The 18,657-nt window shown below is 42.8% G+C and overlaps 1 protein-coding gene across 1 annotated transcript in view; it reads left to right on the top strand.

Annotated features, from left to right (window-relative positions):
• PTPRQ (protein tyrosine phosphatase receptor type Q) overlaps positions 1 to 18,657 on the top strand; it is a 1,423,303-nt gene that overhangs the window by 503,417 nt on the left and 901,229 nt on the right. Inside the window, exons 18-19 of the mRNA XM_069227528.1 lie at positions 8,382 to 8,451; positions 16,121 to 16,320. Coding sequence (XP_069083629.1) covers positions 8,382 to 8,451; positions 16,121 to 16,320 — 270 coding nt within the window. The remainder of the gene's footprint in view (positions 1 to 8,381; positions 8,452 to 16,120; positions 16,321 to 18,657) is intronic.

The following is an 18,657-nucleotide window of genomic DNA, read 5'->3' as shown; positions in this document are numbered from 1 at the left end:
ATTGCTAGAGCAACATAAGTAGGAGTAGCAATGAAGCCAGGTAAGTCACAAATACTATATCCGTTTAGTACATATGCTTAATTTATTTATACACTTGTAATTACCACCTTTTGGAACCATTCATCTTAAAATGCAATTGGAATCTTGACATGTGGCTTTACAATATATGGGTTTATCATAAAATATCTCAGAATGTAAATTCACACTTATTAATATTACTTGTGGCAAGTGCAACTTGTACAATTTTATTAAAAAATCCAACTAAAAAGCAGACAATTATGTATTAAAGTTTATTAAATAATCAGTTTAGATATATATACATATATGGGAGTTGTTTGTTAAAATAAGGTGGAGATAAATCTACATAAACATATCTGTCTTTAGCCATGTTATGTGATCATACTCTTTTTAATGTTTATATTTTAATCTAATGTTTTAAAATATTCACAATAATTGTGTACAGTATATTGATGTATGCTATTGTGTGTTCATTTTTGAATCGTAAAATGTATACATTGTTTTTTTGATTGGAAATGCTAGAGGAGGAGGAGGACCAGGATGAACTTTCAACAAGTCATTGTACACTTGCAAAATGTTCTTTCTAGAAAGAAGAATTTTCGTGTGGATACATTCACCAGCAGTGCCACAACCCCTGTGACAGCTAATACCACTTCAAGTACTGAAGATACAGAAAGTTCAACTACTCTCCTAACGGTTCTTTCCTCTGCTGACACATTAGCTCCTTAGATACAGAACTGTTGTTACAGTTTGAAATGGGTGCCTCTATTGAGGCTAGGCAGTAGGCATCTGAAGTGCAATGTGTTACTCCTTTTTATTGAAGTCTCTTCAGAACATGAGAAATGGGACACAAAAAGAGAGAAAAATTAGCAAGAGCAAAAAACATCTACTCTTCTCAGACCTGATTAACCGAGTAATACAGCACCATCTTCCAAGCAATCTGTGGCCCTCACCCAAACTTGGCTAACATTATTTAGAGGCTTGGAGCAATTTAGGCTGAGAGAGCAGGTCACAATGAAATGGCATGTTTGGTTGATCTGGTTCGCATTCATTAGAGGTGAAAATGGTGTTCTGCTCATTCCAGAGCCCTGGCCACAGAATCTGAGAGGGCTAAGTGAAGGATCTACAGCTGAATTGTAAACACCATTCAAAATTTTGCAATTCAGCTTTGTGAGAGACAACTTGCTCTCATCTGTGGAATTAATCAATTCTAAGAGTGTCCATAACAGCTGTGGACACCTGTCTTACCAATGAACGTCACCTAGAGGCACTGCAGGTCCCCAGTCTATTCCCACCAGCATCCACCTCCTCCCCTCTACAATCCTCACACACAGCGCGCCTTGTAAAAAAGGCTACTTAAGACTCTATTATGAACATATATAAAATTCACAAAAATATGTTTATTATGTTTATTAGTCAATAATAAGAAATGTTTTGTACTATAAAAAGTACATATTTTATTTTGATGTTGAAAATAGAAACAAGTCTGACTCATTATAAGTATCTTGAGATTGATGGGGTCATGAATGGGTGTTTTGATCCATTTATATAATGGCTAACCAAAGTCACCTCGATGGGGATACAGCAGAAAAGTACATTTTAAAAGGTATATATAAAATGCAATTTGTAGAAACATGTATTGCATGTCACAATTAATAAATGCTTTGAGGTTATATTCATCTAACATCTATGTTCTTTGTGAGTGATATGTGCACATCTATATGGTATCCTGTTATTTTTTTAAATCCTAGAATCTTGTGAAGAGCCTGGGAATGGGCACAATAATGAATAATAATGAGTTCTGCATCACACACCACTTGATCATGCTGCACCTTAGTATTTCTGTACACATGCATAACTGCGCCTGGTGTAATATTTGCAGCATGACTATAGCCCATGGGTCTTATGAGGTTAGAAAATCCAGCAAAGGCATAAAACGTTGCTATGACATGATTCACTTTGTGGTTGGCCTTAGGGAAAACAATGTATTGTGGTGCAAATTGGAGTATGGCACCCATTACCTGCTTGAAAAACTTGGAATGGGTGGGCTTTGCCATGGCATGAAAACTTCCCATTGGAGCTTGAAATCCACCTATATCAAAAATGGTAGCACCATCAACATTTGTAAGAGTTGTGGTAATGGCAGTCTCTATTCCAATATTTGACTATAAAGCTCTCCCTGTTGCATCCAATAAGCTGAGTATGGTGTATATGTCAAGGCAACAGTTTGTAAGAATATATTATGTGGACATATTTATATGATTGAGACACCTCCTGATATCCAGGCCTTTGTTATGCCTACTAGCTACTTGTGATCTTTGTTGTCGGGCCTGCTGCTGCACTTGTATTTGCTTCTGTAGAATCAATAAATTAAGCTCATAGAGATGTACGTGAGCCTGTGTTGTCTGCCTGTACATGCGCCCGACAGTAGGAAATTGATGCTAGTTCTTATGAATTAGTTGAGGATTGTGTGTTTGAGTTCCTTGATAAATGTGTTTGTGGGTTATAAACAACATTTGTTTTAATGTTTTTCTTGGGTTTAAACTAATTAACTATTTTAAAATTCACACATGGTGCCCTTAGATACCGTAAATACTATAGTTTTATATTTTAAAATATTTTGATTAATTTATTTAATACTTTGATTCATTTACCTTATGCTCTTAACAGGTAGTATTTTAGTGCTAATTCCTCACTTCTCTGCAAGGCCCAGCTGCCACTTGGCAAAACAGAGTCGCATTGGGATTTACCAAGTAAAATCGCACCCAGTAAATTCAGGCTCGATTTTACCCGTACATTGTAATTTTACAGAGCAAATTTTGCCCGTAAATGCAATAAATTGGGGGGGCAGGAGTTTTCCACTAAAACAGCCCCAAGGTATGCGACATTCATTGCTCAAACAGGGTTATGCAGAAAAACTTAATGCGTCCATTACTTATGATAATGGCATTACTCCTAGTCCTACTCCCTCGCCTTCCTTTAACCAATGAGGCTTCCTGCCTCCCCCTAGACCCTCTCTTCCCCTTTCAAAACCCCCCACCCCCACCACCTCCTGTCCTTCCGGGAGGGAACGGAAAGGAAGGTGAGGGAGTAGGACTAGGAGTAATGCCATTATCATAAGTAATGGACGCATTTCCTCCTGTCCCTCCCTCGCCTTCCTTTAACCAATGAGACATAGCAAGAGAAAACAGGAGATGGACACTGAGTTGCAATAAGTTTAATTACAATTCATAAAGACCATCGACAACCTACCCCCCTATTACATCACAGAGGATAAGACACAGTGACCCAATACCGACTCCAAACATCCCAAGTCTGCTAACCTAAAATGCCACACAAATGTCGAAGGAGAGGCCCAAGTGGCGGCCCTGCAAATTTCCACCACTGAAGCCCCCTGAAGCTCAGCCACCATAGCTGCCATACCCCTGGTAGATCGGCCTTGAATCCCCTGGGGAGGAACCACCTCTTTCAATGAATATGTCAACAGAATCAAGGAGCGAACCCACCGACTCAATGAAGCCGTGGAAGGCTTCTCACCCTTCCGGGCCGGCCTGAAATTTACAAAAAGAGAATCACCTTTACGGAAAGCAGCCACCACACGCAGATACTCCAACAAGGCCCTGCGCACATCCAAAGAATGTAACCGAACCTCCTCATCCGAGGAAGGATTCAGACAAAATGAAGGACGGATGACCTCCTGGCGAGCATGTAAAGAAGAATTAACTAAAGAAGGAACCGGAACAAGCACCACCCGATCTGGAAAAACCTTACAAAAAGGAAAAGAACAGGCCAAGGCCCCCAATTCCCCTAAACAGCGGGCCGAAGTAATGGCCACCAGAAAGAAAGTCTCCAAAGAAAGATGACGCAAGTCACAGTCCCCCAGAGGTTCAAAAGGGGCAGCAGTCAAGGCATCCAAAACTAAGGAAAGATCCCAGGAAGGAAAAGAACGTACTGGGTGAGGAAACAAGTTAAGCAGACCCTGAAAAAACCTAGGCATCAAATGACCCTCATCCAACAGATTACGCCAAGGACCCCTAAATGCTTGAATAGCCACCCACTGCACCAGCAGGGAAGCCACTGACAAACCCAATTGTGCACCATCTTGCAAAAATTGCATCACATCAAAAATAGAAGCGAACGTAGGATCCAACTTATGCCGGAAACACTAAGAAGAAAAAACTTTCCACTGTCTACTATAAGAAATCAAAGTGGAACACCGCCTTGAAGCCAGTAAAGTAGAACTCAAAGCTACTGGCACCCCCAAACCCGTCAAACCCTGTCATTCAACTTCCAGGCCGTCAAGTGTAACCTCCTCAACGACCCCTTCGAGAGGCAAGGAAACTCCAGGGGAGACGGACAAAGAGGAAGAGGCCACATCCGACCGGCCGCCATCAACTGCAGCAACTGAAACCAATTCACCCTCGGCCAATGGGGCGCAATCAAGATAACCCTGGCTCCCAAATGACGAACTCTCAACAGAAAAGCCCGGAGCAGCTGAAATGGCGGGAAAGCGTACAAAAGACCCTGAGGCCAAGGACACGACATCCCGTCCACCTCCCAAGCCTGAGGACAACGAAACTGGGAGCTTAAGCGACTGAGTTTCACATTCTCCAGAGACGCAAACACATCCATCACCGGAAGACCCCAGAGGCGAACAAGATGAAGAAACAGTGACCTCCGGAGGGAGAAAAGTTGCGAGGAAGGAATCACTCTGCTTAGAAGATCCGCCCGAACATTGGCCACCCCCCAAATGTAGGTGGCCCGGTGTGAAGGAACCCATTCCTGAGCCCACACAAAAAAATTTCTTGCCAGACTGAACAGAGCCCTCTACCTGGTCTCCCCCTGCCGGTTAACATAAGCTTTGGTTACTAAGTTGTCTGTCCGAATAAGAACCGCAACTCCTTTCAGAGATACCTGGAAATGAATCAGAGCCAACAACACCGCCTTCAATTCTCGCCAATTCGACGACCGATTGGCCTCCAGCGGGGACCAAAACCCCTGAATCTGAGCCGACCCCATCCAAGCACCCCAACCAGAGAGGCTAGCATCCGTCGTTATCACAACTGGGATTGGAGGAGACAAAGACACCCCACCTGAAGATGATTGGACACCAACCACCATCCCAACTCCCTGCGTATCAACCCTGACTCTGGAATCCGAGTCAGCAGAGAACCAGACCCTGGAGCCCACCGCCTTAGGAACCAGTTCATTAGGCAAAGAAGATGGAATCGCACCCAGGTAACCTGAAAAATCACTGACGCCAAATGACCCTGCAGACGTAACCATAGAAGCGCTCGTGGGGCAGACTGCGACACGATCGCCCTCACCAGGGACTGGAGGACACATAACCGCTTTTCCGACACAGTCACCAAACCTTGATGAGTCAGAAACCGAGCCCCTAGAAACACCAGATCTTGGGAAGGTACCAAATCTGACTTCCCCCAGTTGATTAAAAACCTGTGGTTTTGCAGGACCACCAGAACCCAGGCCACATGCCTCCACAACTGGACCTGTGAGGGAGCATGTATTACGATATCATCCAGATAAGGATGAATAAACACCCCTTCGGAATGCAGAAGAGCCACCAGAGGGGCCAGTACCTTGGTGAAAATTCGGGGAGATGATTTGAGGCCGAAGGGCAGCACACAAAACTGATAATGCTCCAGGCCTACTGCAAACCGTCGGAACCGCTGAGAAGGCCTTGCCACTGGAACATGGAGGTACACATCCTGCAGATCCAGAGATGCCAGAAAATCCCCCTGACTGACCATCTGAAAAATAGTCTGAATTGACAGCATGCGGAAATGTACCGTCTTGATCCAAGCATTCACTCCTTTCAGATTGAGGACAGGCCGAAAACCCTCTAACACCTTCTGAACCAGAAACAAGACTGAATAAGTGCCCAGACCCCTTTCTCCCACAGGAACTCGGGAAATGGCCCCCTTGAGAAGCAAGTCTCGGACCCCATTCAACAACACCTGTCTCCGTGCCCCGACCACAGGCAGAGGAGTGGGGCGAACCCCGGAATCTGGAGGCACCATATCGAAATCTATGGCGTAACCATTGGCCACAATGTCCAGCACCCAATGATCGATGACACTCTCCTGCCAAGCAGGAAGAAAGTGCCTCAGCTGTCCCCCAACCTGCCCTATGCCAGGCCCACAGTGATTGTCAGGACCCCTTCTTGAACCCACCCCAGTTCGAAGGAGCAGACGTCTTAGGGGAAACACAGGGCTGAAAACGACGTTTCCTGAAAGAAAAAGATTTGGCATCCATCTTGGACGGGAACCCTTTTCCAGAAGCAGAGCCACCTTTGTAAGGCAAGGCTTGTTTCCTCTCCTTAAACGCGTTGGAAAGCATGGAAGGCAACTGATCACCAAACAAACTACGTCCTTCAAAAGGCAGTCTCAGGAGAGCAGACTGCTCTCCAGGATCCGCCTTTCATGATCGTAACCAGAGGGACCTACGAGCCCCAAATGCCAGAGCCGAAGTACGGACCACATCCGACGACACGTCCACCAGTAACCTAGCCTGCTGCTCCATGACAGCCAGAAGATCGGAGCACTCCGCACCTTCCTGCACAGCAACCGCCAGTTTATCAAAATCCTGCACCAACGACTGGGCAGAATAAGCCAAATAGATACCTCCTCTCAGGGCCAGATTCTCTGGCGCAAAAGCCCTCTTGAGACCAGAATCCACCTTACGGTCTGTGGCATCAGTAGACACACAATCCTCCGGATTGACTGCCGTCTTGCCAATCAGGGTTGCCAAAATGGAATCCAGACGAACAGAGGGAGGTAGCACATCCTCCCCTTCCAGTAAGTTAAGTTTCTGAAGGAATCGTGGTACTTGAGCTTTATCCAAATCCTTCCATTCCCGAAACACCATATCCTTCACAGGTCCCTGAAAAGGCATGGCAAACTTAGAAGGTGTCTGATACTGAGGGAACAAGTGTGAGTCAGATCCATCAGGCTGAAACACCGGAAAACCTGAATTGTCCCGAACATGCAACATCACCTCCCACATCTCTTCCCTAGAGATATATTTCCCCCCCAGAGAAAGTAGATGGAGCATCATCCTCCTCATCACCTGAAGAGGATCTCTCCGCAGTCGCAGGAGGACGGACCGCTTTAGACCGACTAGGCCTGGCCACCCCTGCCTGGAGAGCCCGAGAAACAGCCACTTCTATCATGTCCTGCACCTCCTCTCTTGACAGGAGTGGTGCAGAAGACCTACCCGGAACCTGGCGACCCCCAGGTGTAGAAATGGCAGCAGTACCCTCCTGCCCTGAGGAGGAGGAAGAAGAAACAATCCTGCGCCGTTTTGTAGGAATCTTCGGCATGATAACCTCCAATATAACTACCATCCACCTTAACCCAACCTCTATATATACTAGGGAAAGGTCCTCCCACAAAAAAACAATCAGCAAATAGACTCACACCACACCGGCACCGAACCGGAAACAGATGCCCCAGCCGTAAAGAGCCGACTGACCTCGTCAGACGACTCTCAGGACGCGTCTGTCAAGCAGCCCCGCCTGGCTTCTAGAGACGCGACCGGCCAGAGCACACCCCGAGAAGCTCCGCGTCTCAAGGAGTGCCAAAACAATGACCCTGTGACATGCGTCTGCCATGGCATTAACCACTCTGCACCAGCATTGTTAACATCAATATTTTGCCTTTATTCTTGTCATACATGTAAAAGTGGTGTTGCTTTGTCCCTAAATGGCATCAAAGTACTGCATGGGCCACAGTGTGCAAAATATATGGCTACAGCTGTTATAGTGTTAGAAAGATCTATAGAAGGCCAATTGTGATAGCTGGGACATGTGGAATAACGATTGTAAAATGTTTTAGATCACGCATTAAAAATGTAAGAAGGTTTTTTTTTGTGAATGTACTATAGTTTGAAAACGTGTTCATGCCGGGACGGTGTTTAACAATAATATTTTCTATATTGAAAGCCTTATCTGGTGGTCTGGTCTTAGAATTCGACTATTTTCTGCGCTTATATCCCAGTTTATTAGTGCCGGTAGTTTGTGGTGATGCCAAGTAATCCCCAAGAAACGATTATGGCTAACTGACTGATACACTGGATTTTTTGTAAGTGTGCAATCTATGGAAAAGTAATTTTCTTATCAGTAGGAGAGCAAGGGAAAAGTCGAATTGTTTTAAGACTTTTGATAAGACATCGAAAATATTGACGGCAAATGTGATTTACAAATTGTGTTTAGCAAATCTCAAGAAATTACATATTGAACAATTGAGCATCAAAGTGAAATATTTCACGTCCCAGTAATTCATGCATGTGTGTCTCTGATCTCTACAGCACAACCTATTAACTATCGTTGCTTTTTTTTATAGGTGGCAGCGGAAAACAGCGCAGGAATTGGATTATTCAGCGAACCTCTTCTGTTTCAGACTGCGGAAAGTGGTGAGTTCATGCGGGATTTAAATGTGGTATTTCAACACTTAAGGCTGTTCCGCATAATGTCTGAGTCATATAGAAATGCCAGTGCACAAGTAATCTTGTTTTTAGAATATCATATTTTAACCAAAACATTATATCTATATGTCTAGGGATTATTTTTAGCACCAGTAACGATATTTTGAAGGATATAAATATGTTTGAAAGCATACTGACTGCTTTATTTTCACTATTTTTTGCTGCTGTTTCAATATGTACTGTGACAACGCTCAAGAATCACAACGGTTCAGAAATATGTACTTGCATTGTGCATATGTATAACTTACCTTTTCGACGGGTTCATTTGCATGTCCTCATATACTGTATAGCTAACATTCGGGGTGTAAATTCCTCTTGGAATGTTTGTTATTCAAAGAAAAAAACAGCCTTTTGGACAGCGGGAGCGTCACAAGTTCTCAGCAGTGAACGTTTGCATGGCCAACTCAAAAATTTATAAAAACGTTCTGGACGATTCACACATCTTTTTCTTTGTGGAAAGAATGGTTTGGGCCTTGAAAGTTGATCTAATAATCATTTGCAGTTTGCCTGATTCATAAAGTATGAAATGTGTGTGATATGCAAGTGACATTCTCAATATAAGTGGCCCAGTAATGTCTATCGACCCCATTCGAATTACAGGTTCTGCTGTAACTTCTCATGCTGAATGCAGGGAAAAACAAGAATAAAATTCACTCGCAAAGGGAGAATAATGTGATGAAATCATTGTGGAAACACCACGTTTAACGTGTTATTCCCCATTCCAGCTGCAAAGGTTTCAATGGAAAAGGTGCATTAATACCATAACTGGTATAGCTGTCCTTTTTTGCTAGGCCGATCGAAACGAGGGCTTCGTTGTAGCCTGCAGACTTAAGCATAGACTACAATCGCCAGGTTTTCAACACTGTTTCTTTAAGCGATGATTCTTTGCGGTTTGTCAGAAAAGTGGTCCAGGAAATTCTACACAAATATAGAAAACATTCATGTATTCACTACACAAATATAGTGAACAGTCATATGTTCACAACTTACAAAGGGTGCAGAAACAACTATCTGTGGAATTTACACCTGGGTGATCAAAGTTTACGTGCAACATGTAAGGGAAAAATATTTTAGTCAAAAAATGTTGTCATAAAAAAAAAATAGTTTCATCATCTAGGTATAAAAACAAAATATTAAAACATATGATTCATGGTACAAAAATAAATTATGATCGAATTAAATGCACAAATTTAAAATAATCACCAATGCAACATAACAACATTAAAACTAAATAACATAGTATGAGAAAATGTCTTTTTTTTGCATGGTCACACCCAATTTTTTTGCTGACATTTAATACTGGTTTTTAGACTCTGCACATTGGGTCAGTGTTGTCCAGTGCCCAGTGTATGTTTTCTGACCCCTAAAACGTAAAAACGGTTAATCCCTGATTAGGATTTCTATTGTTCCTATAAGAACATACTATGGCCCTCATTTTGACATTGGCGGTAAAAACCACTTACCGCTGCGGTGACGGCCGCCAAAATACCATCACCGCAGCTACCATCTATCCACCATATTATGATCACTGCTGGACTTCCTCCACAAGAAGTGCAGAAATCCGGCAGTGATCATACTGTCGGACGGTGGTAATCTGGTGCTGCTACCACCAGCACCGCCATACCAGTTGAACACCGCCACCATATCATGACCTGTGATACGGCCTGGCAGTGTTCTGCTGGCGGGTGCTGCTGGTGGTAACGGTGCCCCTTCCCTGCCGGAAGGCCACCTCGACAAAGGTAAGTCGGGCTTCTGACAGGGGAGGTGGGTGGGGAGTGTTGTGTGTATGTGTCTGAGTGTATGCCTGAGTGTGTGAATACGTCTGTGTGTGTTGTGCTTGGGTGGGTGTATGGGTGTGAATGAATGAGTGTAAGAATGGTGAAGTGAGTGTGTGTCTACATGTCAGTGTGATTGTGTGTAAGAATGTGTGTGAGCATGTCTGGAAGTATGTGTGTATGAATGCGTGTATGCCAGTGTCAGTGACTGGGTGTATGCGTGGTGCGTGTGTGCAGACGTGCACATGTATGGAGGGCGGGGGGGAGTGTGAGGATCAGAGGGGGGTTGTGTGTGAGGATCGTAGTGGGGGTGTTTCAGTGAAGGGAGGGTGGGGGGGTTTGGTAATGTTGGGGGGGGTGGGGGAGCCACTGATCAGTGACAGGGAAGGAATTCCCCGTCACCGGTAGGGCCTACCGCCATGGTTTTTGTGGCATTGCTAATGCCATGAAAACCATGGTGGTTGGCAGGCTCATAATGCCGCCGTTTGTACTATGTCGGCCACCGGGCTGGAGATTGACATCTCCGTCTTGGCGGCTGAAACCACCATGGCGGTATGAGTGGAGAAGTGGCGGGTTTGCTGCAGCCAACCCGCCATTCTCATAATGTGGCGGTATGTACCAATACCCTGTTGGAGGTCATACCGCCACATTAACACTCTCCACCGGGGTCAGAATGACCCCCTATATGTTGCAGAAATACACCCATGGAATGGAAAGTTAAATGTCACCTGGGGACTGCAGCACTTACTCCGCAATCCTCTAGTGTGACTGGAAAAACATGGCTTCAGGCTTAGCAGTGAACCTTGACTGCTGCAGTTTAAACCTGGTGTCTTTACTATCAAAATAGCCACTTTTTACAGGTAAAAATCTCGCTTTTAAATATTAAAAAGTCACCCCTAGGTAGGCCTGTAGCTCACAAGACATGTGTATTTACAAGTGTGGTGTGTAGAAATGTAATGTTACCCTGTGTTTAGAGTTACAATGCTTCAAGAACTGTTTTCACTATGGCAGACCCTGGCTGTCCTGTGAGGAAAGCTATCATATTTTTATGTGATGCAACTAAACTGATATTAGACAGATCTATTGTGTAACTAGAAGGTGCTTAAATGCTATACAACGTGGCAAAATGTTTTTCCCAAATATACTCTGGAATATGATGATCTAGCTGGCTTGTAACTGTGATACCTCCATGAGCAACTATATACCATAAAACCTTGGTATCCTTATTTCTAGATGCTTCACGTAGGTCATACCAGCTGTCATCTATCCAATTCTGTTTAGATTTGGCAGCTATATCTTTTTAGCTCCCTGTCATGTCTCTAATCTTTTGGATGTCTCCTTGTCTTAAGGCCAGTTAGTGAAGATTTGGCCTTTTTACAGTGAGCATTAAAACAAGGGGAAGTATTTAAGTTAGATGGGCTGCTATATCTGTCTTCAGTAATCCATAGCAAGTTCAAAGAGCTGAACAGGCTCTGCTGCAATCCATAAATAAATCCTTATTAAGGGGTTATCAACTAAAGCAGTGTTCCCCAACCCCCGGGCCGCGGACCGGTGCCGGTCCGTGGATCAATCGGCACCGGGCCGCCCCACTGTGGCGGGCGGTAAATGTTTGATAATTTTTCCGTGGCCCGCTTGTCACACAATGGGACAAGCGGGCCACGGAAAAATTATCAAACATTTACCGGTCCGCGGCGATAAAAAGGTTGGACAACACTGAACTAAAGTACCTATGATTGTGTTAAAGATGTTATAAATTGAGGTCATAATATCAGACTTCGACAATAATTTTTCCACTTAATTACTTTCTTGGTGTTACTTAGGGTAATGAGTATTCAGAGCGATTGAATCTAAGATTTGTGCTAGTAAAAAGTGTAGATTTGATAGGTGTAGAGGGTAATGGTCACTATCTGTTCTAGTTCGCACACTAAAGTCGGACATTGTATGCCATAAATCTAAAATTAGAAATACATAATCTAGCCTACATAGTCCTTCTGCTAAAGAAGGCATATTCTCTGTGGCAGTCCGATTTGGAGCTGCCATTACAGGCACATATGCCAAAGTTCAAATTCAGAGCATTGAGTTGTAAAGCCACACTAGACCATTTTTTTTACGGTTCTGCATCCATTCTCTGGATGTCTCTGACTCCGTATTTAGTTCCCAGTATAAAATCGATATGGGGGATTGGTTCAAATATGAAATTGAAGTCCCCGGCAATAATAAATGGGAATAATCAAATTTTATTAGAGTGACAGATTCCTAATGGGGGCTCACATAACGATTAAAGGGGTTATTTCATAAAAGGCCCCCATAGTCAAAGTGCACGTCCCACACTCGTGGCGGGACCTCCGTACAACAGTATCCCATTTCCGAAGTGCTGCCACAAGTGCGGGACCCCACTTCGACTGTGGGGCTTCTCCCCCAACTGCGGAGACATTAGATCCTATGATAATCAGCCGAATCATATCCTCACAAGCAATAGAAATTTGCTTCACATACAAAACCATATTAAAACCCAGGTTTTGACGATAATGCTTCAACACTATAGTTGATGTATCCATTTATATATACAGGAATTAAAAATCAAGGCACTCATTTTGACTTTGGTGGGCGGGAGAGGCCGCCAGTCAAAGTCCCACGTAGGGGTGGCCGCATATGCAGCCATCCCTCCATGGCACTTATTACGAGTTTCCTTCTGGGCCGGCATGGCGGAACCAGCGTTTCTGCCCGCCGGCCCAGAGGGAAACACACCACAACATTGACGTCGGCTTGTAATCGAGCCGGCGGCAATGTTGTTGTGAATCAAGAGTGACAGCACCTGTCGCACTTCTCACTGCTCATAAATCGGGCAGTGAAAAGCGCGACGGGGCTGTCCATAGAGGGCCCTTGCACTTCGCATGCATAGTGCATGGCCAGTGCAGGGGCCCCCAGCACACACTTTCCACTATCCTTTGTATGGCGGTGGTACAGCCATGCAAAGTCTGGCGGAAAGGGGACTCGTAATCCGGAAGGCAGAGCTGCTTACAGCGCTGCGCTGGTGGATTGAGATTGCCACCAATGCCAGGTTATCAGCTTGTGGCAACCTAACCGCCACGGTCATAATAGGGTGGTCGGACCTCCCCTTTCTGTAGTAACGAGGCCCCAAGTCTCCTGGAGCAAAATAATGTCAAATTGATTAATAAATTCAATCCAATCAGAATCATTCAGTTTAGCACACAAACCTGCTACATTCCGGGAGATGAACTTTAAATCAGGTTGATGTGCTGGCCCCTCTGTAACAAAATTTGATGACTGAATGCCCAAGTCGGGTCAGAAGTAAGCATATGGGGTAAGTTACTAGCTGCTGAGATCAAGTTCTCTTTCACAGTCATAGGTAGATCAAGTTTGAGTCAAACTTCATCAGTGTTCATAGATGTAATTCGGGACATAGATGAAGTTGGTTCATTGAAATTTAAAGTGGAGCCCCAGTCTGATGTGGGACAGCATTGACAGCCTCCATGGATTTCAAACCTGTTTTAAATTGAATGTTGGAGTCTGTTGGTGGTAAGGTCATTGACTCCACTGCCACCAATCTGTCAACTAAAGATAGAGAATTCCCTTGCCATTAACACCTACCCTATTGGAAATAACACGTTCCCAAAGGCTGTTGTCCAGGCCACCACTCGACCAAAAAGTGAACATGTACATGCCCTTGAAGTAAGTGTGTCTCATAATGCCAATCCCGTGCAGTCTCCTCAAGGGATAATTTATAGTGCTAGTAACAACTCTCAATAATTGATTAACAACCTGTAGCTGTCTGGGCCTGAAAGTTAAAAGGAGAAGCAGCCATTGGACCCAGGGGGCTTAATGTCTATAATGATATATATGAAAGCTGGGTTAGTTAAAATGTCTGATGGACCAATATACTTGCTAAAATTATGATATACATATAAGTTAGAAAACAAGCCTTGAAATATAAAGGTGAATGACTAGAAAATATTGCTACACCAATAGAAAGAGACATGGAATGAAGGAGGATGTTTAAAATCTACTACCATATTGAAATTAATAGGAAGGAGTGAGGTACAAATTCCTAAGCATGAACCATAACACAGATTATTGGGCTAATTCTAAAATTTATGTTTAGTTTATTTGTAGTTTGGTGCTTTTGTACCTCATGTTCATGGCCCACGTATATGTTTGTAAAACACAATTATAAAGGAACCCCAGTCAAGAATACAGTGTATGTGACTGTGCACGTTTGTTAAGGGAGAGCATTGGGTAAGTACATAGAAGACTTACAAACAACTGTTAAACTTAGAAATTCAGTTACGATTGTTCTTATGATTATAGTTTTCATTCCAAATACCACTGCAGTTCACCACTTATGGTTAGCAATACAACTGTAATTCACTTCCTAAAAAATTGCTTATGAAATTACACATGTTATGCAGAATCGTTAAAAGACATCAAAATTATAGGAAATGCAAGAAAGGCATTTTTCTATGATAGGTGTAGCATAACCATATTTACAGAGTCGCTATTGCCTAAATTCATGAACGTTTGTACACGTAGTCCTCCATGGTTTGATATGTCAAGATTTAGGCCGATCTCTCTCTCTCGCACTCTCTCTCTCTCTCGAGAAAAGTTAATTAAGTTGGACACCTGCACTAGTGTATGTCTGCTAGGACCTGTTGAAGACCCTCATTCCCAAGTGCTAAAAACTGGGAAAGTAATTTGCCATAGAATTTCTCTGACACACTTTGTGGAATCCCAGTAAACTGCAATCCTGTGAGGGATTTGTGGACTTGTGTCTGGTGATAGAACCAGTCCAGAAGATTTCTGACAAAATGCTTATTGGTATACTGATTTGGACAGCAAATGTTCTTTTGTGTAAACGTTTACCTTTATGTTAGACAAAAGTTCAATGTTTCTGAGTTTCAGAAGAATAACTTGAACCACTGCATCCATCTGGCAAAGTTGCATCCACATTGTACAGTATAGCTCCACAACCTTCAAAGTCCATAAACGCTGTTTGCTCATGTCTCCTGCTGAAAATATCTGAGGATCCTTGACCAGATCAAGTACTTGTCTTTGCCATGCTGAATTATTTTAATATCCATGAAAATTTCAAAGTCTGGTGACAAAACATGCAGCTGGATATAATCACCAAACTCCATATCCCTTCAGTACATTCAAAGGGCAGCCTTACATTGTCCCATTGTGAGTTTTTTCGAAAAAAAGTCCAGTGTTTACTAAGAGCTCCTGCTTTACATTTGTGACCTCCCAGAACCCTACTTCTTTGTTTGCCCTGCCTGACATTTTCTTTCCTCATAGTTTTGCCTATGAGTGAAGATAGAACCTTTACTGGCATAAAACGTGTCAACAACACCTAATAGATTTTTCTTTAGAAAGTGCTGCTCTGCCTGTGCCAGAGAAAAAAGAAGTTGAGGCTGTGTGCTCAACTTTTAACTTTCTCGTAGGCTCTCTACAAACTTGTAGAATAAATGGTGAAAGTCTGCTGCTGACTGAAGGTCTCAATTGCCTTGGTGCTAAAGTAGAGATAAATACCTGCATAATGCTTGTAAAGTGGAAAACCCTTTTGATTTTGATTTCATAGCATACAAAAGCATACACAAGCGAAAACCATATTTGTGAATTGAATTGCTGTTTAAGTGTTTCTTCTACCTAAAGTAAAAATAATTGTTTTTGCATCACCTGTAAACGATTCTAAGAATAGAATTATTTCAAAGAAAATAAAAATGCAAAGGTAAGGCATCTGTGTACACTGATTAAAATGCTTTGCTTTTTTTATTGTTCATTCATTTTACTCTTCTCCTTTGTAGCTCCAGGAAAAGTAGTGAACCTGACAGTGGAGGCAATCAGTTCATCAGCAGTCAACATGACCTGGTTTCTTCCTCGGCAGCCCAATGGCAAAATAACCAGTTTTAAGATCAGTGTTAAGCATGCAAGGAGTGGATCAGTAGCTAAAGATGCCACTCTAAAGATCGAAGATATTTTGGGATTGCGAGTACCAGAATGTAATGTAAGTTTGATTAGTAACTGTGGAAATGTTTACCATCAAGTAACTTGTTTTAGTTTATGCCCATTGGTTCTTGAGTGCCTGAATGTTGTAACATGCCTCACATTACATTACATGTAACATTACTAAAGGGTCACTGTGAATCACAATAGCCATGCCATAGAATATGGGCTACCATCTTCTTTACAAATCCTATTATGTTATTCTACCACTCTTTCCTCCAACTGCCTTATGCCGTTTCTCTCTGCAGTGAAGAGGTAGACCAAAGGGAAGCTACCATAAATTGATATACATATATATAGTTATTAATATTTGTGAACCCAACCTTTCATTTGATCTATGATATTACCAAAACTCAGCAATTGTTTCTGTGGCCTTCATTACCAGTGGTCGTGTGGAGGGTGAGTCACTTATTGGCCCTGATTAAAAAAAAACAATACTATGGGTTTTGTTGTGTTGCATTGTACCAATGAGGCTGCTTAATTTGAGCCACAGCATCACCTCAATTTTATGGGGAACTGAGTTTGATCAAACACCATCTGACAACTGTTGGCCCAATCCATTTCCCGCCATCTAGCAGCACCTCACCTATTCCCAAAAGCAGTGGTGTTTTGTGGCAGCTGGACGCATGACATTGTGACATTTCAGGGAAATCATGGTGGAACAGATTTTATCCCTTTCTCCCAGTTATATTCGTCTCACACATGCAAAGACAAATAGAAGCAGAAAATGGTTCAATACGTTTTATTGAATCAGCTGTGTTCTAGCTAAAAAGACATGGACTACTATAATTTGGAGGATAAAACATACCAAAAACAGGATGGTGACAAGAGAAGTGAAACACAAGAAAAGTCCCACCATTCTGTCACTATGCAAGATGTATGATTTCTACCTACGCCACTAATGTTCTATGTTGGAGCACAGCAGGATAAACCCTAATTTACACTTCAGGACCTCCCAGGACAACATCATCCCCCATACCTGAGTATGGCAGGGGTGAAGAAGCTGTTGTCTATTGAGACACCTTCTCCAAATAGGCCAGGGAACCAGCAATCTCAGTAAACAGCTGTAACGAAGTCAAACAGCATGTGGTTGCAGTCATCTGGCTGGAACCTCCCTCTACCATACAGAGGGCAGAGAGATGTTTTATATTAAAACAGCTAGTGTTCTGAGAAAAGTGTCCCCATGTAAAAATATGCATGTTTCTGTGAGATATTGGAGACGTGATGGACCACTTTGTGCTGGCAACCCTATCTTGTTGTAGCCTTGAACAAAGCACAGATTGAAAGAATGTTGTGGTAAGAAATGTAAATGCATTCCTAGGCGAAAGAACAGCAAGGTAGAAGAAAAAGAAAACATCACCACAAATGTGACTGTCTCTAAAAGAATAAAATGGAATAAAATGAAATGTGACTAGGCTGAAAGGCACAAGCAGCAGGCCTAGTTGCTAAAATACCATGCCCAAAAATACAACTAAAATGGCCTCACTACATTTGTGTGTATATGTTGTATGTCCGCCAACAAACAAGCATATTCTTTTTAAGACTTAAAAATATAGTCTGTACCTTCACTAATCATGCCCCAGTTTGTTTCATCATCAACTTCAGCATTACCCCAAGTGGAAGGCATCCCTATTTGTAGAGTCCATATAATTTCTAAAAATATCTTGTATTTGTCTCCTTTCAGTATTGTATAATAGGAAAAGTCACCTGAAAGCCATAGGGCCATAAGGCCTGATTTTAATATTGGCAGATGAGTTACTCCATCATAACGGTGACGGATATCCTGTCCTCTGAAATCTTAATCTCATTATATTTTATAGGATTTAGATTTCAGCAGACAGGATATTGGTCACTGTTGTCACGGAGTAACTTCAGCAGATGGGATATTGATCACCGTTGTGATGGAGTAACTCATCTGCCAATATCAAAATCAGACCCGTAGTCTAAAAAATAAAAGACCCACTGATATTCTGTCAAAGAGCACCCTGCCATATTGAGCACACAATTATGTTTCCTTCAAAAATATCTGAACCAAGTATTATTTCCCTGTTACCACCACTAACACCACCACCATTGCCACTACCACCATTGCTTTTAAAACACCATTCACACCGTTAGCATCACAGTTACTACCCCCGTCATTATCATGTTGCAAGTACTACATTGTTTCCGGCCATTACCATCAAATTTTCCATCATGCCCATTACTTCCACCACGATTAAAACCTCAGTTACCAGCAAAAAGATTACCACTAGTGTCATTATCACCATTGTCAGTACTATCTCCAGCAACACTATCACCACACATGTCACTACTGCCACATCACTATCACCACCAA

This window comes from Pleurodeles waltl, chromosome 4_1 (assembly GCF_031143425.1).
Source record: "Pleurodeles waltl isolate 20211129_DDA chromosome 4_1, aPleWal1.hap1.20221129, whole genome shotgun sequence".
Classification (NCBI taxonomy): domain Eukaryota; kingdom Metazoa; phylum Chordata; class Amphibia; order Caudata; family Salamandridae; genus Pleurodeles; species Pleurodeles waltl.
Note: the sequence above shows the minus strand (reverse complement) of the source record. Positions and strands in the feature narration are given on the sequence as shown.